This window comes from Gopherus evgoodei, chromosome 11 (genome assembly GCF_007399415.2).
Source record: "Gopherus evgoodei ecotype Sinaloan lineage chromosome 11, rGopEvg1_v1.p, whole genome shotgun sequence".
Classification (NCBI taxonomy): domain Eukaryota; kingdom Metazoa; phylum Chordata; order Testudines; family Testudinidae; genus Gopherus; species Gopherus evgoodei.
The window spans coordinates 40,293,543-40,318,656 of record NC_044332.1 but is presented as its reverse complement, the minus strand read 5'-3'; the positions used below and the strand labels follow the sequence as shown (position 1 = coordinate 40,318,656).

The 25,114-nt window shown below is 41.0% G+C and overlaps 1 protein-coding gene across 4 annotated transcripts in view; it reads left to right on the top strand.

Annotated features, from left to right (window-relative positions):
• Positions 1–785: 785 nt before the first annotated feature.
• The window catches only part of PDK1 (pyruvate dehydrogenase kinase 1), a 49,263-nt gene continuing 24,934 nt past the window's right edge, over positions 786–25,114 (top strand). For 3 of the 4 annotated variants that reach the window (XR_004002661.1, XM_030580617.1, XM_030580616.1), the window contains exons 1-7: positions 786–1,050; positions 6,732–6,873; positions 13,642–13,713; positions 14,855–15,039; positions 15,334–15,429; positions 15,748–15,825; positions 21,695–21,771. Coding sequence is in view for 3 of the 4 variants with exons in the window: in XM_030580617.1 (XP_030436477.1) it covers positions 933–1,050; positions 6,732–6,873; positions 13,642–13,713; positions 14,855–15,039; positions 15,334–15,429; positions 15,748–15,825; positions 21,695–21,771 (768 nt within the window). In the remaining variant the exon portion in view is untranslated. Of the gene's footprint in view, positions 1,051–5,883; positions 5,978–6,731; positions 6,874–13,641; positions 13,714–14,854; positions 15,040–15,333; positions 15,430–15,747; positions 15,826–21,694; positions 21,772–25,114 lie in introns of all 4 variants that reach the window. The other variant, XM_030580618.1, reaches the window with a different exon arrangement.

Genomic DNA, 25,114 nt, shown 5'->3' with positions numbered 1-25,114 from the left:
TGACGGCACTTCGGCGGTGGGTGCTTCACTCGCTCCAGGTCTGCAGTGGCACTTAAGGACCCGCTGCCCAAGTGTCTCCGAAGACTCAGGGTAAGCAAAGGATTTGCCACTGAAGTGCTGTTGAAAACCTGGAGAGAGTGAGGGACCCGCAGCTGAAGACCCAAAGCACCACCAGGTGAGTGAAAATTAAAACAGTGCCTCTAGCCAAGGAAGGGATTCTCACTGGGCCCGGGCCCGATTCGGGGGAATTGGTGGAATAGGCCTAAAGCCGACCCTGCCAGTAGGACAAACTTGCTACACGCCCTTCTCTGCCAGGATGCCCCATCTCTAACCATGGGGGAGACAGGGGAAGGTCAGTCTCCAGCCCAGGGCTTTCTTGCCCATGGACAAGTTTATAAGATCAAACCAACTCACCAGAGCATCCCAGGAAAGTAAACGACTGGCTGCTTAGCAAATCCAACCTCAGCGCACCACGGCTGGGGTGGGGCACCACGAGGAGCCCCCAGCAGGGCCAAGCGGGCCAGCCCCGACAGAGCTGAGTTCAACGGGGGGTCCAGGCTAGGTGCGAGGCCGGCCTGGGCTCGCTGTATGGCCAGGCCCGGGCCGAGCCCAGCCCAGGGTCCCTGCCTGGCGTAGCAGACGGGGGCGGTCCCGGACCCTCTCTAAAGTCTAGGTCGGCAGGCTCCGCTAATCAAACCTCTGCTCCATTCCCGCCCCCACCGGCGGGGCGCGGCGCAGAGCAGGGAGGGAGGCGGCGCCTGGCCGCCCGTTGCCACCCCCAGTTCAGTGCAGCGCCGCCCGCCTGATCCTCCGAGGGACGCGCGGCGCAGGAGGCCGTGGCCCGGGCAGGAGCCGGGCCTCCGGGCAGCTGCACTGGCGGGAATGGCGGCCGGGCCGGGCTGAAAGGAGCGGAGCCGCGTCTCGAGGCCGCCATGAGGCTGCTGCGGGCTCTGCTAAGAGGCGCCTCCCCGGCCGGCCTCCCGCAGCAGGTGGATTTCTACGCCCGCTTCTCCCCGTCGCCCCTCTCCATGAAGCAGTTCCTGGACTTCGGTGAGCGCCCGCTCCCCCGCAGCCCGGCGCGCTAGGCCGCCCGCAGCCCACCCGCGCTGCGCTGGGGGTGGCAGGACCCCGGCGGGCTGCGCTGATCCGTCCGCCTGCCCGGGGCAGGAGGCTGTACCGCGCCACCAACGCCACGTGGGCAGTGGAGCCCCTGGCTCCAGCCTAGAGACCGGGCTGCAGCGTGACACCTCCAGCCTATGTGACCGCCAGCGGGTTGGGGGCTGCCAGTTCCACCTCTGCTCCGCGCTCACCCCCAGTCCTCCCCAAGGCTTACCCGGGCTCCTCTGGCAGTGCCTGCGGTTCTTCAGCCCCCGGGCGCCTCTTCTCCCCCTCCAGCGTGGGGGGTAGGCAGCGGTGTGGGCTTTGCACCCTCCTCCCCTTCCCAGGCCCGCAGAGATGGAGAGAGCGGACTGGGCTCTTTACTCACGGGAGGGGACCCCCGAGTAAGCTTCTGGGCTCTCCAACCCTCGCCACCTCCCAACTCTGGCTCCCCCCCGAGAGGCCTGATTGGCTGCTCTTTCCCCAGGAAACGAGAGGGTGGGGCAGGCATCCCATCAGAGGGGGGTTTCTGGCTAGGCAAGGACTGAAATTGAATAGAGCGCTGCCGCTTGAGGCCTCATCAGGAGACTGGTTATAGCTGTGGCCAAAGTTGTCGCGCTAGTGAATAAATGGGAGACATCTAGCAAGAAAGCAAAATATCTTGCAGAGTTTTTAAAATCAAAATTGCAGTCTGCCACTAGAGAGCGAAGTGCTACACACAAAACAGTCTTAGAGGCAGACATTAGAAACCTTATCAAGTCTGGGTATGAAGTCACAATGCAATGGATCCAGTTTCTGTAGGTTCATCTCTTTGATACATTATATATACACATACCTGGGGAACTGGGTCTAACACCCTTGTCCATCAGGAGTCAAAAACAGGCTTCTATTGTTTCAGTTAAAGAAGATACCCCTCAGCTGTTCAAAGTTAAAGGTCCCTAATAACATCATTCATTTTACAATATGTTATGTAAAGACAAATGAGTATCCTTTATATATAAAAAGTCTATTCTAAATAATAAAAAAAATTGAATTAAACTATTAAATTAAAATTAAAATGATAAATGATCTACAGCATTACACAGTAACAACTGTAATTATTCTGTGTATACTATATTTGAACAAGGATTGTAGTATTGTTCACAGTTACTTTTTAAAACAAATATAGGCCCAAAAACTACTGTCTCCCCCTTACAGTGAGAATTTGCTTTCAAGGCAAATATTTCCCACAGCAAAGCAGTAATTTATGGACATCAGTGTTTAGACATTAGGTCATGGATAACCCGAAAAAATGTTCAAAATATATCAACTTTTACAGATTCTCAAAAGCTAGAAAACCAGCTGCTGAGGCTAAAAATTGTAGTGGATATGATTTTGTGCTCAGAGGTAGGAGTCTGGCAATAGTACATGATCAGACATTCTCATGCATTAAGTAGGATGGCTTTTTCAGTCTGGATTTTCTTAGTTTTCTTTTTTGAAGCTGCACCATTCACACAGACACAAAACTTGAATATTCCATATCAAGTCTACATTAAAAGAATGTAAAGATCACAAAGTCATACAGGGTGAATTGATTTAAGTCAAAGCAATTTAAATCACTGATTTTAGTCATTGGTTAAATCAGCAAGCAGTAAGCCTTGATTTAAATAATCCATTTTAATCTTGTTTTATACTTTGTACTTTTTAGTTATTGTCCTAAAGAGATGCGGATTCACATTTTAGTAGCCATTAAAACACATTGATTTGCAACTAAACAAAGTTTTTACACTAAACTTGGTGCTTCTTTTTGCTAACCAGATAGATATACTGCAGTGGTTCCCAGACTTTAACAACCTGTGAACCCCTTCCACTAAAATGTCAAGTCTCGTGAATCCCCTTCTAAAAATGAATGTTTCCTGGGATTTTCTCCTTTACCTGAGTATAAATTATAAAAGCAGTGATCTTGGAAATATAATTGTTTTATGACATGCTTATTACACACTGTTTATTATTCATTATTATTCACCATTACAGTATTTTATTACATTATGAAAACGGCAACACTCTTCCAAGATCTCATTTTTGTAGCTTGTATCACTTTGAATAAGCCTGTTATAAGACAAGGTTCCTATGTTTCATCAAGGAGTATCAGATGTGAAACAGCATGAAGGTATTTAAGAAGCCAACTCAGAGAGTTCCTCCTACACAAGCATTCAGGTCTTGAGCAGTCCATGCAAACAACGCATGTTACAACAAAGCTTAAACTTATTGTTTTTAAAATTATTATGAAGAACACTAGCTGCCTGGTTAATTTTGAAAACAGCAAAAAATATGTACCTCCCTTTCCGTTTCTTATAAGGAGTCTTGAAGTTTAAATTTCCTCCGTGTGTTAGACATGCTTGCTTTGATCTACTTAGCTCTTGGAAGTCCAGGGGCTCTGAGCTGCTGGCCCTATGGGATCCCTATGGACAGCTCTGTCTTCCATTAGGGAATTTTTTCCCCAGAACCCCCTGTAACATTTTGCGAACCTCCAGGGGTTCACGAACCCCAGTTTGGGAACCACGGATATACTGTATCTATAAACATATTTAAGCACTTGTACAATTTTACATACATTTATTTAGGTACTACATATTTTAAGTTATTAGATTTGTTTAATTTTTTACTTGTGATTTATGTCCAGCTCAATTTGGGTCGCAATTCACATGCAATTAAAAATGCACAGAACCAGCATTTTAAAATGTTTATTATTACTTAAATAAAACTATCTTAATTATGCTGGATATATAAGAAAAAGTTTTGCATTTAAAATTAACTGATTTATTTAACAAACGAAGTATTACTGTAGTTAGTGAATTGAATCATTTTTCTGGTCACTATGTATTTCAAGATTTTAGAACTAGTGGATCTCATCCTCTTATGCCTAGTTTTTATACATAGATTTGAAGAGGAAAACAAGTGTTCCTTCTTTTTCAACTCAAATTTGTTAACTTTGAATTTAGCTAGTCATTGAACTCAACTAGTTGAACAAATTGAAATGAAGAAAATATTCTCTCTGCACCTGCAGAAGAGGCTAATGCTGTCAAAAAATTGGTTTAGCACATCAGCAAACTCTGGTTCCAGATGCTTAGCCAATGGCTTTCATCAGGTCAGTGACGGAGTCTTTAAAACTTCAGCAGCAAATATTTACTATGTTTATATCTATTATGTTTATTTAATGTAAGCGATTTTAATAGATTATCACCACCTATTCTAAGTTCTAAACTTACCATATCTTCACATTTAATTTTAAATAGTTTAACATAAAAATAAATCTAATTTAAATAAGTTTTTTTTTAAATCATCGATTTATCCTGATATCATAGCTAAGCTACTATAAATAACTTTAACTCTGTGTCCTGCTGCAGATGTTACTTCAGTCTTTAATTACATGATCACAATATTGTTTCTCTACAGCAGGCATTGTTTCTCTTCAGCATGCCCAAGTTAGACTGCACAGGATTTGAGGCAGTTGTTCAATCTTTGAATCCTCATTGTTCAATTAACAGATACACTCATCCAGTACATATTGTCCTCCAAATTTATGACACAGTAATGGCAACATTTGGTCTCAATTATTACACTGATTTACAGAACCTTTATGTCACTCGTATATCCCTGCCTCATTTCCTTGCACCATCCAACTTGAAGACTGATGAAAGAAGTCCTATAGAAAAAAATAGTATCTCAGTGTGATATTAAAGGTTGATGTCAATGGGACTATCCACAGTGCATAAAGTTAATCACATGCATAAGTTTCACAGGATTGGGGTCTGTCTCTTGTGTAAATTACAGATAGATTGGGTCTCTTAAATCTTAATGCTGATGTTTTCACTATCTTAGAAGGTGCACATTGTGGAAGAATAGATCTATTTAATGGGGAGCCATTATGGTTTAGGCCTTTATTCAGGAATTCACTGTTCATAGGTGCACAACTGCACTTGCTTGACACCCCATTTCAATCACAGACAGGGTTCCCTGTGGTGTGCGTGCATCCAGTGAATTTCAGAATCAGAGTTTTATGTTCTGAGGCTTGTTTGGAGAACATATATTTGATGGATTGTTATATTGATAAAGCAACTGTCACTTTAGAGCCATCTTGGCTTATCTGCATACTGCCTTGGGTTAGTGAAAATCTAGTAATCTCTCTTGTGATAAACTTGCTAAGTATGACAAGGAACTCATTTTACGTGAAACTGACTATTCCATCCTACAGATTGAAGTGTTCTCAAAATTAATTAAAAAATACCAGGGATGTGAACTAAAAGTATTGTTACTCTGCACATGCGCAAAGAAGAGTTCCATTTTTCAGTATTCTTGTAAAAGATAAATAGATTAAAAAAAAACCACTATGTTAGTTTGGTTCTTGTGAAAGACCAGCTGACAGTCCAGGAGACTGAAGTCCTGGAATCAAAAATACTAGAGTTGGAAAAGTTTGACTTGATGATTAAAGTCTGTCCCCCTACCAGTGCAGGATTGCTCCCTATAGTACATTTTCTAGCGTTTTTCTAGTCTAGTTTAAAAGTCTTATTTAGCCGCATAAGTAAGTTGCCCCATGTTTGTACTGCCAATGTGCTTCAACCCTTCTTTTAAAGGACCACCTGTAGGTTGGGAATGAAGGATTTCTCACCCTCCCTTCCCACCCCCATATTTTAGATCCATGATCTCAGCTAAAGCTAACAGTGCCATTTAGTGTCACCTATGAAAGATGTGAGTTGGTTCAAGAAAATGCTCGTTGACTAATATTTTGTTGTGTTTTCATCCAAGAGCAAGTTTTTATGCCTACATAAAGTTTGACAGTGCATGTTTTTCATGGATTGGATCTCTTGACAGTTCCATTAAACAGTACCTCTAACTTATGGTTAGTTTATTTTTATTTTTTTTAAGATATAGTCTGAAAAGGAATTGGTCATTTTAGAGGTCTGAGTCGTTCTCCAGTTTTAAGGAACATTCTACATTTGAGCTGAATCTGTTCCATTACATACCAAGTCAGGCATTGTGCCAAAAATGTTGGAGACAATGCGACCCATTCACATACCTTTAGCTTAGGGAAAGGTGCATAGATCTAGAAGATAGGCGATAAAGAGCTTTGGTCTTACCTTGAGTTATCACCCTTTGTTTCTGGACATTTTATAGACCTTATTGCTGACAGTGGTGTCAGGTCTGTACCCTAGCAAGTATCATCTAGTCTATCCTCCCATGCTGAGGTAAAACAACAAAAGAGATAATAGAGCTTGTATTGGGATGTGAAGGTCCAGGTTTCAGATCCTGTTGATCCACATTGCTTTATGGTTGCATGTGATGACACCCTTCCCCCAGTGCCACAATACTTTTTGTAAGCAACTGGCTTATTTAATACATGGTGAAAAAATCTTTTAAAACATAATTATTCCTCAGTGACAAAGTAACTAGTATCTGCCAATTTTTGTTTTAAGGTGAAATAATACAAAGGGTCATATCCAAGTTATCCCTGTGTTCAAATCTGGTCTAATTTAACCTCAGAGCCAGACCACAAAAATGTGCAGGAAAATAGTGATCTATATTATGTTAGCTAGGAATAGCTATCTATACATGTTAACTATATTCTGATTTTTCCAAATATATTTTGGTTTTAGGATCTGAAAATGCTTGTGAAAAGACTTCATTTATGTTTTTGAGACAAGAGTTGCCTGTAAGATTGGCAAACATAATGAAAGAAATAAGTCTGCTTCCAGACAACCTGCTAAAAACACCTTCAGTTCAGCTGGTGCAGAGCTGGTAAGAACTGTCTTGTATTTATTATTTTACCTTTAAGGGTTATTGTGCAAGTGTAATAAGAAATACTAAGTATATTAAGAAACTAAGCAGTTGCGAAAGAAACTCTTCACATACATGTTTGTTAAATGGTAGCATTAAACAATTTCTTCTGAGTGTGACTGTTCCTATCTAAAATTCTATTTTGAAAACATCCTGGTCTACATTGATAGATTGAGAGAATGTTGAGTATTCTACTTCTAGCTGATCATCATGTTTTTACTCCTTGCTTTTCTTTCAAGAAAAAACAGACTAGTCAGTTTCACTTCTGTTTGTAGTTCATATTCAGTCAATTTCATTCATCCTTCTAGGTTGAAGACATTGAAAAGACATTTGTTTATGTTTAAGATCTTTCCTAATTTTGAGGTCAGAAGGGGAGCATCATGATCTAGTCTGACCTCCATAACACACACAATCTCAACCATTAGTTTCTGCATCAAGCCCATAACTTTTGTTTTATTACAGCATTTCTTTTAGAAAGATATCTAGTCTTGATTTAAAGATTTCAAGTGATGGAGAATTCATCATATCCCTAGATAAATTATTCCAATGGTTAATTGCCCTGACTGTTAAATTTGTACCTTATTTCTAGTCTGAATTTGTCTAAATTCAGCTTTCAGACATTGGCTATTATGCCTTTTTTTGCTAGATTAAAAAGCTGTCAGTCATTAGAAATCTCTTCATTTAAGTACTTATAAACTGATTGAGTCACTTCTTAACCTTCTTTTGGAAAATAAGTAGATTAAGCTTCCAAAGTCTGAGTAGAGGCATGTTTCCAGACCTCAAGTCATTCTTTCAGCTCTTTTTAAAACCTTTTCCAATTTTTCAACATACTTTTTGAATTGTTGATACCAGAAATGGTGTAGTAATATCTCTCCATGCAGCATTAGTGAGACTATCACCTCCTCACTCCTGCTTGATGTTCCTGTTTATGCAGGGAGTCCTCGGACTTACGACACAATTTGTTCCTCAGAATTGCGTTGTAAGTTGAAACCGCATTTCCTATAGGAATCAACGGTATGAATGGGGAATTGGTTCCTAACCAAGGCTTGATACACTATTTTCACCACAGTAACCCAGATTTTTGTACTAAATGACTGATAGCTGACTAATGTTGCAACATCAATGTATTTACTGTACACTGTATTTTGTAAACAGCATCCAAATAAATAGATACACTCACATATGCCGCTCAGAATGCGGGCAACACAGGCTCAGAAACCAGGGGGAACGGTATATATGTTGAGCCTCAGCCAATTACCGTTCAAAGTTTCTGATTGGCTGAGCCGGGGCTGGGAGCCAATCAAAACAAGCAGCAACCCTACCCGGCAACAAGCTACGCTGCTGCCTCAAAGCCAATCAGAAGCGAGTCCTGCTAGCTCCATACCAGTATTACGCAACCAGGAAGTGATTTCAAGCAAACTTTATGCAAATCGAGCGTCTTAAGGGGGAAACAGGCGTTGTAGGGGCGAAACGGGCAGTCAGTTGAAAAGTGTTGTAAGTCCGAGGACTCCCTGTGTATCCAAAGATTGTATTAGCCCTCTTAGCTGCAGCATCACACACAAACCTTGTCTACACTCCCCTATAGTTTGGACTACAAGGGTTTGAATAGCAGCGTGCACCAAAGTGCTGCTCTCTAACTCCCCTGTCTGGACACTGCTTGTGTGAACTAAAAGGTTTCTGTTCATGTGAACTAGGAGCCTTTTAGGATGCGCTCACAGGGTTCACACGGGGACGTCACAGAGCAGCACTTTGGTGCACAGGCTTATTCACACCCTCACAGTCTGAATTGCAAGACAATGTAGACATCGCTTAAGGTTTCATGTTCAGTTGATTATCTGCCATTACCCCATATTCCTTTTCACTGCCCCTGCATTCCAGGATACAGTTCCCCTTTTGTGATCTATATTCTTTGTTTCTAGATGTGAGTTTGCATTTGGATGTATTAAAATGCATGTTGTTCAAATGAGCCTGCCTTACCAAGCAATCCAGACCTGTATAACTGGTCTGCCCCTTCAATTTTCTGCTGGGCCAATGTGTCATCTACAAATTTTACCAGCCATAATTTCTTGATCAATAATCCAAAAAAATATTTAGTAGCTTTAAGCCAAGAAAAGATCCCTGCGAGACATTAGAAACACCTCCACTGGATAATGGCAACTTACATAGTTATTTTGTGATCTAACTAGTTTATAATCCACTTGACATGGACTACATTCATTTTGTGTAGTAGTTATTCCATAAGAATGTCATGTAGGATTCAGAGACGTGCCTTACAGAAGTCTAAATGTATTATGTCAGTTACCTTTATCATTTTGGGTGAGATTATAACTTTGTTAGCTAAAGCTTGAAAGACATGTTTATGCCACAGTCCTTTAATTCTTTGATCCAATGCAATAATTATTGAAAAGCTGATATGAGATTCAGTTTCTTAACTGCCAGTTTGTACTCATGGCTATCACCTTCCTATTTGTTGTTATATTTTTAACAGCTACTTTCATTTCCTCTTTTAATCAGGATGGTTTTAACCTAAAAAGCCGTTGATTGTGGATTTATATTTTTGGGGCAACTAGAAGCATTCTTAAAAACTCACATTTTGAGGTTTCAGTTTTCCTACCAATCATTTTGCTTGCTATTGTGTAACTTTGGGAAATTGGTGTTTTTAAAGCGTTAAGTATAGGTACTACTGGTTAGGACTATTCTATTTGCACATAAATGGCATTCAGTCATGATCATTTGCGTAAAGGCAGCTGTCAATATATATCCACCAGAATGAGGTCCAGTATAGAATTATCCCAAATTGTTGGCAATACTTGTTAGAAAGTTATCAACTATAATTTAATCATAATTAAAGTTATCATCCAAGGATGTTATACTAGTGGCAACATGAGACCTCTGACTTATGTCTCCAATATTGAAGTTCCCCATCATAATGCAATTTTTCTTTCTATAAATTATAAGTAGAAATTTAAGGAGCTGCTGATTCTGTTCCTTCAGCTGATTTGGGGGTCTATAATGGACTTCCACCTAGTAACTCCATCTTGTAATTTATCAGTTAGAATGTTAATTCATAATCATTCCAGGTCCTGTTCTTCTGAATTATCAATATTTATATAGGTTCCTAGCTGCCTCCCCTTCTGTCGACTCTCTTTCTTAAATAGTGTATCCAGTGATTTTAACATTTCACTTGTGACTCACCCTGTCAGGTTCCAGTAATACCAGTGTCAGATTTCTGATAGTAAATGAGCATTTCCAGTTCTTGATTCCCAGCTGTCTAGCAATGGTATATTGGAGAATAAATTTGATTGCCATATGCCCCTCGATTCTTTATATGCATGCTATCTAGAGTCTCAATTATATGCAATGTGTTTACCCCCTTAGATGCATCCTCCCAACTACTTTAGCTAGTCTGTTCCCCCCAGAAGATTGATTCTCCTTCTTCTGAGTTGGAGGCAGTCCAAGCCCTACATCTTTCTTTCTCCACGGAAGGTGATCCAACGTTCCACAAAACCTGTTTTACACCACTTACCTAGCCAACACTTTACCTGCAGTATCTTCTGTTGTCTCTCTTCTCTCACCACTGGGAAGAGAAGATCCAAGATCCTTACCTTCCTCTCCCTTCTAAGATCCTGGAGCCTTCAGTGATCTGCAAAATGTATCCGCTGTATTTCTATTGGATAAGTCATGGAAATATTGGATTTGTTTTGTAAAATCTGATTTTAATAAATATAAATGTTCACCCAAACTGACAGTTATGTCCCTATTAGTAGTTTTTCAAGACATTTTCCAGAAAGTTACCATTACTATACTGAACAATCATGCACTAGCAGTGAGATTAAATACATGGTCCAGTACTGAAGATCTTTCCATTTTTAGGTTTGTTATTTGTACTGTGTTGTATGAATTTAATATAGGACTACTTTTCTGTTGGCAGTAATGTTTTTTTGTTTTACTGATTAAGAGCTTTTAAGAGATTAGCTCATTTCCCCCATACATCACTTAAAATAAATTACAGCATTAGCCATACCAAATATGTAAGTATGGCAGGAGCTTACTTGGTTTGGCTTTGGGCTCACCCACTGCCTCTGTTTCCCTGTTTAGGATTTCACTCCCAAACCACACATAGGCTCTCATATAGCAAACACGTCCCTTTATCGGTTCTGATTTATTAAAACAACATCACAGTTCAATGTCAGCTTAAATCAAAACCAGTCTTTCCTTAGCTTTACAGTTCCTTCAGCCCCTGGCTGGGTGTAATAGGTCCTTCCCAACCCTAGGTCCTTCAGCCTAGTGTTTCCTAAAGACACTTTCCCTTAAGGCCCCATACCTTCATGGCAAATAGCTCTACCCAAGTCTTCCCCTCTGGGTGGTATAGAAAGTCCTTTCCCACGTATTCTCTAATCCTAGCTCTGTTACATGAGCCTTCCTGTATGCTGGAGAGCTCCCCTTCTCTAACTGAGCAGACTCCCTTTTATAGGAAGTACCATTGCTGATCTGAGGATCGGTTGGCTTCCTGATTATCACCTGATCCCTACCTCAAAACCTATCACCTGGTAAGCCAGTCTAGACGGTCAGGATGAGCCCCATCCTTTTTAAAGGGCTAATTCACCATGTGGCAATAAGTATGTTATCACTTGTGTACTGGGTTGGGTGAGTGAAGGGGTCTGCCTTCAGTGTGTGGGTGTGTTTAGAACCTATCCTCCACCCAACCCCCACATACTTCCCTGCATAAAAATAGTTTATTGGATTTTGAGGGGCAGGTCTAATTTTGCACATTAAAACATCATCTGATGAATTTGACTTTAAGATCAGCCCTGCAGCAAATGAATCATCATAATTTTCATCATTTTAAATGTAGCCGCTATACTGAACATTACTTACTTAAAAACCTGCTGATGCATCAGGTCCTCCTGGAGGAATTCTGCACCAAAAAATTAAAGATTCTGGGCCAAAGTAATAATTCATTTAAACTACAACAAAGAAATGTATTTTCTCCACCCCTCAGAAGCAGTTCAGAGGCTTTGAGGAGTCAGGGGTAATGGAGGAGCTGAAGGAGAGGGAAGTAAATTGCTGAGAAGAAGCCTGGGTGTGAACTTGGAGGGTTGTTGGGTTGGGTGGAAAAAGTATGGAATAGGGGGGTTTTTTGGGTGTGGGGGAGGGATTGTTAGGGAGTTGGGGAGTCTGGTTGACTCCTAGCCTCCCCCATTCAGCCAAGCACATCTGCCCATGTCTCCATTTGGCACCAGCTGCTCTCATCCTCGTGTGTCCCTGCACCCCACCCCACCATCCCCCACTGTTCCTGCATCCCCATTCCCCCCTGCCTCAGTCTGTCCCCTAACTAGCCCTTCTGAACCCCAGTCTATGACCCGTCAGCAGCCCTGTGTGCCCCACTCTATCCATCTCCCCCATATCCCATCTCCCCTCATCTGGCCCCACAGGCATGTCGCTGTGAGAAAAGCAGCCTCTGCTCTCTCCCTATTGAATCCTAGCTCCTATGGTGTGATGGCTGCCCTCTATTTTGCTGCCACATCAGCCCCTGGTGGGTGAAAGGTGTCACTGCAACACCTCTCCAGCAGAATGTATTTTCTGTGGAGAAAAAAAAATCTGCAGGGGACATGAATTCTTCACATGTGCACTGGCGCTGAATTCATCTAGGAGTAATCAGGTAGAACTTGTAATGAATTTAATGAATGTTAAATTCACGTGAAAGTGAAAAATTGACAGAGTGGCTGCATATATAATAAAATAAGAATGTGTCAATTAAGCAGTTACATTATGAAAGACTTACGGGAATGTATTTTATTGGGAAAGTCGCTTATTTCATGAATTTATTTAAAAAAGCAGAACAGGCTAAAACATTTTAATATATATTATAGAAAAACTGACTTTTTTATGAGTTATCACAACCTTGAGAAGCAGTCTCAGATTGTGTGTGTACAACCCTGCACCTAAAGAGTGTTTTAAATTGGCCAGGTAAATAGAACACTATGTTCAATTTGTTACAACCTGTAAAAACTTGGCATATGTGTAGTTCTCAATAAAGCTGTCAAAATGGAGTGCAAGAAAAATATGACTAACTTCTTTGAGTGTGAAAAACATTTTAAAATGATTTTGAGTTTTAATGCTTTTTTTATCCATTTGAATTATTAACATTTTTAACAAACTTAATCTTTTGGTAGGAGAACAAGCCAAAGCATTTTCAGCATACAAGATGATATTTTGAAAGTTGAAAGTGCCTGAAGGTAGGGGCTAGTAATGAAAATGCCTCTTTAACCCTACCTATCACATGACTATGCCGGGGTGGCTAACCTGAGCCTGAGAAGGAGCTAGAATTTACTAATGTACATTGCCAAAGAATCACAGTAATACATCAGCAGCCCCCTATCCGCTCCACCCCACTCCCAGCGCATCCTGCTCACCTGCAGTCCTGATCAGTGCCTCCCTCTCCCTCCCCGCACCTCCCAGTCAGCTGTTTTGTGGCATGCAGGAAGCTCTGGGAGGGAGGGGAGAGGAACGAGGGGAGGGGAGAGGGTGCTATACAAAGAACTGCATATTAATTTCTGAAGAGCTGCATGTGGCTCCAGAGCCACAGGTTGGCTACCCTGGGTCTATGCTTTTGTTCCTGATTTCAGGCTAAGGAATGTTAAAAGAAAATTGTTAATGTCTTCACAAAATAGAAGATCTAGATGGACTATCATGACAAAAATCTACCATACAGGATTTATGTTTTAGGTATGTCCAGAGTCTTCAGGAAATCCTTGACTTTAAGGAGAAGAGTGCAGAAGATTCAGAAGTTATTCATAGGTAAGTGTGGTTTTTAAAATACTTTAAAATATGTATATTTATAAACAGTGAATGGCAATTGATGGTTCAGATGAAGAAAATTTCTAAGAGTATGTCTACTCAGCAACTAGACACTTGTGTCTGGCCTAAGCCACCGATTTGGGCTTGCAGGACTTGGGCTGTGTAGACTTCCATGCTCCATTTGGAGCTTGAGTTCCAAGACCCTCACACGTTGCAGGGTCCTAGAGCCTGGGTTCCAGCCTGAGCCCAGAAGTCTACACAGCAGTGAAATAGCTTTGTGAGCCTGAGTCGGCTGGCATGGGCCAGCTGTGGGTGTCTAGTTGCTGTGTAGACATACCCTTAGGGCCTTGACCTTTTAGTAACAGATCATAATCGTAATATGACTCAGGTTTTCACTAAATCAAGAAAAATGAATGTTTCTTTTTGTTTGTTTGATTTACCAAAAGTATAATTCTGGTCCCCAAAACTCAGTTTCTGGGAAATTGTTGAAAGTGAGTATGAGTAGAATGGTGTGGTTTAGATAATGGCACACAGGGGCGGCTCCAGGCACCAGCACGCTAAGCCACGGGGGGCGCTCTGCTGGTCGCCACGAGGGTGGCAGGCAGGTTGCCTTCAGAGGCATGCCTGCGGAGGGTCTGCTGGTCCCATGGCTTCGGTGGACCTCCCGCAGGCAAGCCGCCGAATCCGCGGGACCAGGGACCTCCCGCAGGCAAGTCGCCGAATCCGTGGGACTGGGGACCTCCCTCAGACAAGCCGCCGAAGGCAGCCTGCCTGCAGTGCTTGGGGCGGCGACATACCTAGAGCCACCCCTGATGGCACATGCAACCTTTTACTTTTAGTCCAGTTCAAGTCACCAGTGTCTGAAGGTAGTTGCCATCTGATAGCCACATGGTGATCTGTGCAAACATTGTTGGTCTCACTTCAGTCCTTACTGAAAAATATCTGTAACCCCCCCTATTATATATGGCACCCTTATTGGTAATTTCAGTTTAAATGAGGCTCAAGAGTGACCTCTCTTTTTCTGCTAGGCTGGTTCTCTGCTATATCAGTAAATAGTGGGCTTCACTTTCCTTTGCTGACAGGAATTTAATGGGTGTTAAATTCACCTGAAAGTGAAAAATTGACAGTTCATTAATGTTAGGTTTACAGATACTGTGATAACAATCCGGAACCGACACAATGATGTAATTCCTACAATGGCTCAAGGTGTGATTGAGTACAAGGAAAGCTTTGGTGTTGATCCAGTGACCTGTCAGAATGTGCAGTATTTTTTAGATCGTTTCTACATGAGTCGCATTTCAATCAGAATGCTCCTCAATCAGCACTGTAAGTACTACTGTTAAGGGGGAAAATCATGAATGGAATGTGTTGAGTAAATATTGATTATTTACTGAAATATGCTGCTTACAACATTGTCTTGATGCATTTGGAAACACCTATGTATGCCTATAAAGCATTTTTTTGTCATCAGCATAGCAAGTGAACCATTTTTCTTTAAGAATGCTACAGCCAAAAATTATAAACTATGCTTATTCTGTTCCATTCAGCAACGCTGAAGACATGAAAACTGAAAATTGTGAAATCACATTGCCTATTAAATGTTGTTTTCTTTGTTGGCAGCTTTGCTGTTTGGTGGAAAAATTAAAGTTAATCCAGCTCATCCAAAACACATTGGAAGCATTAATCCTAACTGCAATGTTGTTGAAGTTATTAAAGGTAAATTCAGGCAGACCAGCTGACCAAGAATTTTGAAAAGGTACATTAAAATCTATAGAGAGAACTAATATAGATCAGGTTCTTATATTGTACTAATATCATCCTTATGTGGAACAGAAAATTCCAGTTCAAATTTAATGTTTTTGTAGTTCTACCAGTATTTCAGTTTTTTGTGAGAAAATATGAAAGGTCCACAATAAGAGTGCAGAATGAGTTTGGTTTTTAGTTGATGTTCTTTTTAATAAACTACAAAACATCTGAAAAAAGGAGGGAAATGTATTTTTTGTATTTACATTTTTCTGTTCTGATTTTATGTAGATGGCTATGAAAATGCTAAGAGACTTTGTGATTTGTATTACATGAGCTCTCCAGAACTTGTGCTTGAAGAGTTGAATGGTAAGTGTGTGTGGAAATTGGGGATCCTCCTCTTTCAAACGAGGAGCATCAGTCTGAGCAGAAGGTTTTACAATAGTTTTTCACTGTTGGTCTAACACAGTGTCTAAGGGGTCTGCGAAAGGTTGTTGTTACCATAAAACAGTGGTTTTCAACCTGGGGTCCGTGGACCATGTCTAAGATTTCCATTCCATTTGGACCTCCATTTGAAATTTTTTAGTGGTCTTCAAAAGGAAAAGGTTGAAAACCACTGGTCTAACAACTTTTAACAGTCCTGTTCCCCCTTCCCCAAGATCTTTTGTATCTCTCCCCATCTTTCAGTCTTTACAGTATGCCTATAGCTTTCTCATACGCTCATCCTCTCTGTGCCTTTGTCTTATTTTTCCCTCCTAACTCCTTTTTTATCGGTACAATTCATAGATCCAGTCAGTATTAAAGCTGTATTCCAATTTCTCTCTTTCATTTACCTATCAACTACTTGACTTATGGGTCTAATTAGGTACTTAGATGTGGCCACGTATTTGCACCACCAATTGTGAGAAAACAGCTTTTGAAAAATTGACTACAAGCATTCATACACAGATGCAGCAGAACTCATATCTTAAAAACTAATTGAGAATTGAGTTCATAAAATCAAAAAAATTTAATGAAATTGAGTATCTCAAAATTACAGTGGGCACAGTGCATAAATTGAAACATTGTGCACTGGATCACATTTTTTAGTCCTTAAAACCCCTGCAAATCAATTTCCAATGCAATAAATGCATTCGAACGCAGAGGAATGTTGACTTGTTTTTTATCAATATCATTTTTGTTACGTGACTTTGGTTTTTTTCACCAATGGGAAAAATGATTCGTATAAAAGGTCAGCTATAAGATTGGTGTTTGTAAAATTGAGGTTCTACTGTACAGAAACATGCACGTGTATGCATATATTAAAGTTACTTGAGCTCATCCAAAATATATTGGCAGCATTGATCCAAACAGCAACATTCCTGAAGTTATTAAAAGTAAATTCATGCAAATCTGCTAACAAGAATTTAGAGTAATCTAAATTGCATCTACAAATAAATGCATGAGCAAAAATACACCGCTATTTATGCCAGCAAAAATGAGGGCACACAAAGGAAAGCCTGATTAAGGTTGGACTAAAAGTGAGGCCTTAATTATGTTGTATAAGCACTTACCAGTTTTATTCTTTTGATTTTGGTAAGTTTATCATTCTGTGTCAAGGTAAAATATGTTCTCCTCCATACTCTGAGCCTGAGGGTTGGAAATATTTGTTGAGAAAAGCATGTTAAGTTGCTGCAGGTGCCTCTTAGAAATTTTGATTGTATTATGAAGTATGATCAGTCACACTGTAGTTTACAGTGTAGTTACAGTTTGGATATACAATCATAGAAATGTAGGGCTGAAAGGAATCTAGAGAAGTCATCAACTCCAGCCCCCAGCACTGTGGCAGGACCAAGTAAACCCAGGTTGTCCCTGACAGGTGTTTTATCTAATCTGTTCTTAAAAACCTGTGATGAGGATTCCACAACTTTCCTTGGAAACCTATTCCAGAGCTTAACTACTCCTATAGTTAGAAAAGTTTTTCCTAATATCTAACCTAAATCTCCCTTGCTGCAGATTAAGCCCATTCTTGTCCTACCTTCAGTGGACATGAAGAACAAATGATCACTGTTCTCTTTATAAAAGCCCTTTACATATTTGAAAACTGTTATCAGGTACCTCCTCAGTCTTCTCTTCTCAAGACTAAATATGCAGAGTTTTTTTTAAACCTTTCCTCACAAGTTTTGTAAACCTTTTATAATTTTTGTTGCTCTCTTCTGGCCTCTCTCCAATTTGTCCATATCTTTCCTAACATGTGGGACCAGAATTGGACACAATACTCTAGCTGAGGCCTCACCAGTGCTGCGTAGAGGGACACTTCCTCACGTCACTTACCTCACATGTCTTACATACAACACACCAGAATATTAGCCTTTTTTCACAGCTGCATCACATTGTTGACTCTTTCAACTTGTGATCCACTATAACCTCAGATCCTTTTCAGCAGTACTACCACTTGGCCAGTTATTCCTCATTTTTTAGTTGTGCATTTGATTTCTCCTTCCTAACTTAAGTATTTTGCACTTGTCTTTATTAAATTTCACTTTGGTAAATTCAGACCAATTCTCCAGTTTGTCAAGATTGATTTGAATTGTAATCCTGGCCTCCAAAGTGCCTGCAATCTCTCCCAGCTTGGTGTCATTTTTAGATTTTATAAGTATATTCTCCACTCCATTGTCCAAGTCATTAATGAAAATACTCAATAGTACCAAACCCAACACCGACCCCTGTGGGACCCCACTAGATTCACCCTCCTAGTTTGACAGCAAACCATTGATAACCACTCTAATGGTCTTTAACTAGTAGTGTAACTACCTTGTGCTAATTTCATTTAGACCACATTTCCCTAGTTTGCTTATGAGAATGTCATGTGGGACTGTATCAAAAACCTTACTAAAATCAAGATATACCACATCCGTTGCTTCTACCCTATCCACTACGCCATTAACCCTGTCAAAGAAGGAAATTAGGTTAATTTGGCATGATTTGTTCTTGACAAATCCTTGCTGGCTATTCCTTGTAACCCTGTTACCCTCCAGGTGCTTACAAATTGATTGTTTAATAATTTGTTCCAGTATCTTTCCAAGTATTGAAGTTACACCGATTGGGCTTTAATTTCCTGGGTCCTCTTTTGTTCCCTTTTTTAAAAGACAGCTGCTATGTTTGCCCGCTCTAGTCTTCTGGGACCTCAACAATCCTCCACGAGTTCTCAAAGATAATTGCTAATGGTTCTGAGATTGTTTCAATTAGTTTAAGTACCCTAGGGTGAATTTCATTAGGCCCTGCCAATTTAAAGAATATTTATATAAGTTAGATATATTCAACCTGTTCTTTCCCTATTTTAGTTTGCATTCCTTCCCCCTTGTTGTTGAGTATCTGATTGCCATTAACTTTTTTTCTAAAGACTGAAGCAAAATAAGCATTAAACATGTCAGCCTTCTTGATGTCATCAGTTTTTAGCTCTCCTTTCCCTCTAAGTGAAGGACCTACACTTTCATCATTCTGTTGCTCCTAATTTATTTAAAGAACCTCCTCATATTGTCTTTCATGTCTCTAGTTAGGTGTAACTCATTTTGTAACTTAGTCTTTCTGATTGTGTAGTCACATGGGCTTGTGCTATTTTTTGTATTCCTCCTTAGCAATTTGTCCATATTTCTACTTTTTGTAGGATTTTTTATTTTTATTTTCAGGTCTCTTAAAAGCTCCTGATGGAGCCCTATTGGTGTCTGTCTAGTCTTCCTATCTTTCCTTTGTATCGGGATAGTTTGTGATTGTGCCTTTAATATTATTCTCTTGAGAAACTGTCAGCTCTCTTGAATGCCTTTTTCCCTCAGATTTTCTTCACACTGGACCTTACCTACCAGTTCTCTAAGTTTGTTAAAGTCTGCTTTTTTTAAGTCCATTGTCCTTATTCTGCTGCTCTCACTCTGTTATGCTTTTTGATAACACATCACTAATTAATATAACTGGAATTGTGTTTATTATACTAATTATGTGACTTATTTATTATTACTGTGTTTCATACTTAGAATATATACATTTAGATTTTTAGGTACACTAATTATGCAAGGTCCTGCTACACTGTACTTATGCTTTAATGTAGTCAGCTGGTTTTATGAATTAGTGTAAATTACAGGCATTAAATTCATAAAGCATGGCCATAGTTTAATCACACTGTAATTGCAATGTAACTGCAGTGTAATTAATCATTATTGTAAAGTGTAACGATTTTTCAAGACCATCTTTTTAAAAACAATTATTTCTCCTTCCCAATTTTATTACTAGAAATATGTTCAGATAAGATCTCAGCTTCCTCCCATTCTCTGGAAGTTGTAGGGCTCTGCACTCATTGTGTTCCATAATCTTGTTTCTGACAACTCAATCTCTACAACAACTAATCATGACATCACAAACGCAGGATTTGGATATCAGATGATGAATAAGCCTCAGGAACAGATTTGATGTTCTATGTCCAATACTTGCTAGCTCAGATTCTCCTGTGCATTATGGCTGCTCTTTGCCATTCTGGCAGTGCAGCCTGGATCTAAAGCTGACATAGCCAGCTACAGGAGGATCATCTCAGGGGAGGGAGAGCCTCTAATGGAGAAAAGCTTCTAAACTTCATCCTATGGCTGGTGTAAAGTTATGGCCAGGGATTCTCTGCACCTCAGGAATGCCTAACTACTATAAAGGTACCATAGTGTTGCAGGCACAGAGGATGCCCGAGGCAAACAACAGTGGTTTGTTGCCCAGAGTGCGTAGCACCAATAAACACACCAGGGTGGAGAAGCAAGCAAAGTTTATTTGAGATCTCAAAGTGGTGCTGGGAGACTTAGCACGCCTCAGATCCAGCACCCCTACACAAGCGGCTTCCTCCTTTTATATCCCAGTTGCTTTCTGAGAACTTTTTCTTGCTGACTAGCTGATCTCTCACTCCCCCATCCTTTCCCATCCAGCTGCAGTATCTTTTCTCACTCAATCTTTTGTATTTCCCCTTCCTCCCCCCTCTCCGCTTCTGAGACACGTATACTGTATCTAAAAGCGGCCTCGAAACTTTCTTCAATTTAGCTCCAGTGTGTTACAGCAGGGAACTGGCTGTTACAATCAGAAAACTAACTGCTGACATTACATTTTACAGCTCTCAACATATTAGGTTACACAAAGTGTTTAACATGGAGGAACATTGGTTCATTGAGGCCTACAACAGGAGGGCTTCATTGACACTTGTGGTCTACCACCCTCCCGAGTTACCTAGGGTTATGCCTAGTGACACCAACAATAAGACCATAGCAGCTAGTGCATCTTACACTGAGGGATAGGCTCTGTGCCCAATGATGGAAACACAAAGGTAGTTCGAAGCCACCTTTGCTCTTCCCAGATCCTGGGCCACCTGTGCATTCTTCACCCACCACTTGCATGGGCTAAGCTGAGAACTGAGCCCCCCTATATTAAGACTTGAATCGAAGGTAAAATAGCACTGCTAGCTTGAGTGAGTGATAAGGGTAGGTCTGGCCTATTTTAAGAGCCAATATTTTTGACCTGCTAAGGTAAAAATAATTTTTCCATGTGATTTGAAATCTCAGATGGCATACAGCACTAATCTCTAACTGTACTGGTTCATGAAGTCTTGGCTGCTAAAACAGCATGGGAAAGACTATTACAAAGGTAATTAGCTTGGTGAACTGATGGAAATATTTTTAGGGCCAGTAATCTTTTCCAAGCACTAGTCCTGGATTAGTGATCAAAAAAGAAGAAAAATCAATTCATGAAAATATTCCTAGTAATTTTTTTTTGTTTGTTTTAAAGAGTGAGAACAAAGAGAGGTTTGGAAACCAAGATGAGCAGAACTATCTACAAATAGAATATTTATCAAAGATTTCCAGATAAATCAGCAGATCCTTAAATAGACAAATGAATCCAAGAACACATTGTACTGCAGTTATTGTTCAGACACATTATGTACTCAAATGCAATATTACTAGCAGAAATAGCTTTTAAAATTTCTACAAATACATTAAAACAAAGTTTCAAAATTCTGAAAATATAGAATTATGAATGAGTTTTGACAAACATTATAGTAACAAATGTTTTCATGATTTCTATTCAAATTTTCTTTTCATTTCCCAGTACTGTGTTTTATCAGTGAAAACTATCAAAACAAAACCAGATTCTGTTTGTTATTTGAACTACTTGGATATTGCCAAAACTAATAGTGGGCTTCTAGTATGTTGTCGAATTGATTGGGTTATTTCTTTTCCAGCAAAATCATCAGGACAACCCATCCAAGTAGTATATGTACCATCCCATCTCTATCACATGGTTTTTGAACTTTTCAAGGTTTGTACAGTCGGATTACACAATCTGCATGGCATGTTTGTGTTCTGAGATGTGTATTTCTTTGACATGTTGAACCAATTTTTAAATAACAACTTGCAAATTTGTATCTGCAATAGCACGATTCAGACATCTAAGTTCCTGACTGCACCCACAGATCAGGTAGGTAGACGTCTAAATCTCATCATTTGTACACAGATGACTGTGTGTAAAATCAGAGGCTTTGAAAATGTGTCCTTTATCTTAATCATTCATGCAGGAATACTAAGACTTCCATATCAAGCCACATCTCTTCAGATACTTTTCTAACATACTGAACCTATGCAAATGTAATTTAATCACACTAGTGAAGGAATTCAGAACTAAAGCTATGCTTTTTCATATGCCTGTAGACTACTAATTTTTTTTTTCAAATTCACTCTTGTTGGAGAACCAGTGAATTTATGATATCACACAACATTGATAGGTGATAATTGAGAGAGAGTCTGTGTAAAACTTTTTTTATTAACAGTTGCTAGTATTTAACTCCAGTGGCTTAATTAATCCTTAGAGAGGATGTTTCTGTAAGAATTCAGCTCCTCTCCCAATAAAATAAGGCTAGCTCATGATATACATCTCCAAGGCCTGGTCTAGACTATGCGTTTAAACTGATTTTAGCAGAGTTAAACCGATTTAACGCTGCACCCGTCCACATGAGGGTCTTTATATCGATATAAAGGGCTCTTTAAACCAGTTTCTGTACTCCTCCCCGACGAGAGGAGTAGCGCTGAAATCGGTATTACAATATCGGATTAGGGTTAGTGTGGCTGCAAATTGACGGTATTGGCCTCCGGGCGGTATCCCACAGTGCACCACTGTGACCGCTCTGGACAGCAATCTGAACTTGGATGCACTGGCCAGGTAGACAGGAAAAGCCCCATGAACTTTTGAATTTCATTTCCTGTTTGGCTAGCGTGGAGAGCTCACCAGCACAGGTGACCACGCAGAGCTCATCAGCACAGGTAACAATGCAGTCTCCTGAGAATCGAAAAAGAGCTCCAGCATGGACCGCACGGGAGGTACTGGATCTGATCGCTATATGGGGAGAGGATTCAGTGCTAACAGAACTCCGTTCCAAAAGACAAAATGAAAAAAATTTGAAAAAATTTCCAAGGCCATGATGGAGAAAGGCCACACCAGGGACTCAGTGCAGTGCAGAGTGAAAGTTAAGGAGCTCAGACAAGCCTACTAGAAAACCAAAGAAGCAAACGGAAGGTCCAGGGCAGGGCCAAAAACATGCCGCTTCTACGCTGAGCTGCATGCAATTCTAAGGGGGTCCGCTACTACTACACCACCCCTCTCCGTGGATTCCGAGGTGGGGGTGGTAATCTCAGCCATGACTGAGGATTCTGCAGACGGGGAAGATGAGGAGGACGAGTTTGCAGAGAGCACACAGCACTCTGTTCTCCCCAACAGCCAGGAGCTTTTTCTCACCCAGACGGAATTACCCTCCCAGCCCTCCCAAGCCACTTGCCCAGACAATGAAGCCATGGAAGCGACCTCTGGTGAGTGTACCTTTGTAAATATAAAACATGGTTTAAAAGCAAGCGTTTTTTAATGATTGATTTGCCCTGAGGACTTGGGATGCATTCATGGCCGGTACAGTTATTGGAAAAGTTTGTTAACATGTCTGGGGATGGAGCGGAAATCCTCCAGGAACATCTCCATGAAGTTCTCCTGGAGGTACTCCAAAAGCCTTTGCAGAAGGTTTCTGGGCAAGGCAGCCTTATTCCGTCCACCATGGTAGGACACTTGACCACGCCATGCATGTAGCAAGTAATCTGGTATCATTGCAAGACAAAGCCTAGCTGCGTAAGGTCCCGGTGACTGCTGGCATTCAAGCAACATCCATTCTTTATCTCGCTGTGTTATCCTCAGGAGAGTGATATCATTCATGGTAACCTGGTTGAAATTCAGGAATTTAATTAAGGGGACAGAGACGGCCATTCCTACTGGGCTGTTTTGCCTGTTGCTTAAAAGAAATCCTTCCTTGCAGGTAGCCAAGTGGGGGGAGGGTGGGGGAAATGGCGCTGAGCTTTTTCGCGTTTGGCTAGCAGGGATCTTCCCTGCTACCAGCCACGCAGTGGAGGGGAAAGGGGGTGATTAGCAGTGATCTTCTATGATACCAGCCATGCGGTGCGGGGAGGGGTAAAGCGATCATCCCAGAGAATTGGATGGGGGGATGGTTTCTGCTGCTGCATGTTAACAGGAAAGAAGCAGCACTGAACGGGATTTGCTTGGTTTTTGGGAAAGGAGGGCACTGTGTATATGAAGGCTGCAGAAGCCGAAAGACAATGGCTTACCATGGCTGCATGCAAGCTGAATTCTGATGCCCGGACCTGCGTCTGTGAGATCTCTGACACCAGAGCCGCAGGCACTCAATATTAAGATGAAAAATGCGACCTCGTAGTGAAATCACATGTGCTACGTAAGATGAATAGTGTTGTTCACCATGAAAGAGTATAAGCATTGTTCTGTAAAATGTATCTTTTTAAATACTTCTCTCCCTTTTTTACCTCCCTTATGCGGCTGCAAATTTTTCAAGCCTCCCTACTCCATCCCGAAGGCTATCTCAGATAAGGTGGAGGAAAAAAAAGACACAAGATGAAATGTTCTTGGAAATCATGAAAGTAACCCGCAATGAAAGAGCTCATCTGAATGAGTGGAAGGACGTGGTATCAAGTTACAGGAAAGATGCCAGTGAACGTGAGGACAGGATGGACGCTAGAGATGAGAGGTGGCGCCAGGAAGATCAGAGGTGTAGGCAGGAAGATATGCGGTGGCAGGATGCAACGCTGGGGCTGCTGCGTGATCAAACTGACATCCTCTGACATCTGATGGAGCTTCAGGAACAGCAGCAGGGTCACAGAATGCCGCTGCAGCCCCTGTGAAACCACCCTCACCACTCACCATGTTCCATATCTTCCTCACCCAGACGTGTAAGAATGCGTGGGGGAAGGCTTCGTGCACCCGCCCACTCCACCCCCGTGGACAGCCCAGCCAAAAGGCTGTCATTACTTTGAAATATTTTTAGTGGCCTTTTCCTTCTCTCCTATCCTCCTCCCAAACCACACCCGGGATATCTTGTCAGTTCTCTCCCTCATTTTATAATGACTTTTTAATAAAGAATACATGATTTTTAAACTATAGTGACTTTATTTTCTTAAGCAAGCTGAAATCGAAGGGGGAGGGTGGGTTGCTTACAGGGAATGAGTCAATCAAGGGTGGGGTTCATCAACGGGAAACAAACACAACAGTCACACTGTACCCTGGCCCATGATGAAACTCGTTTTCAAAGTTTCTCTGA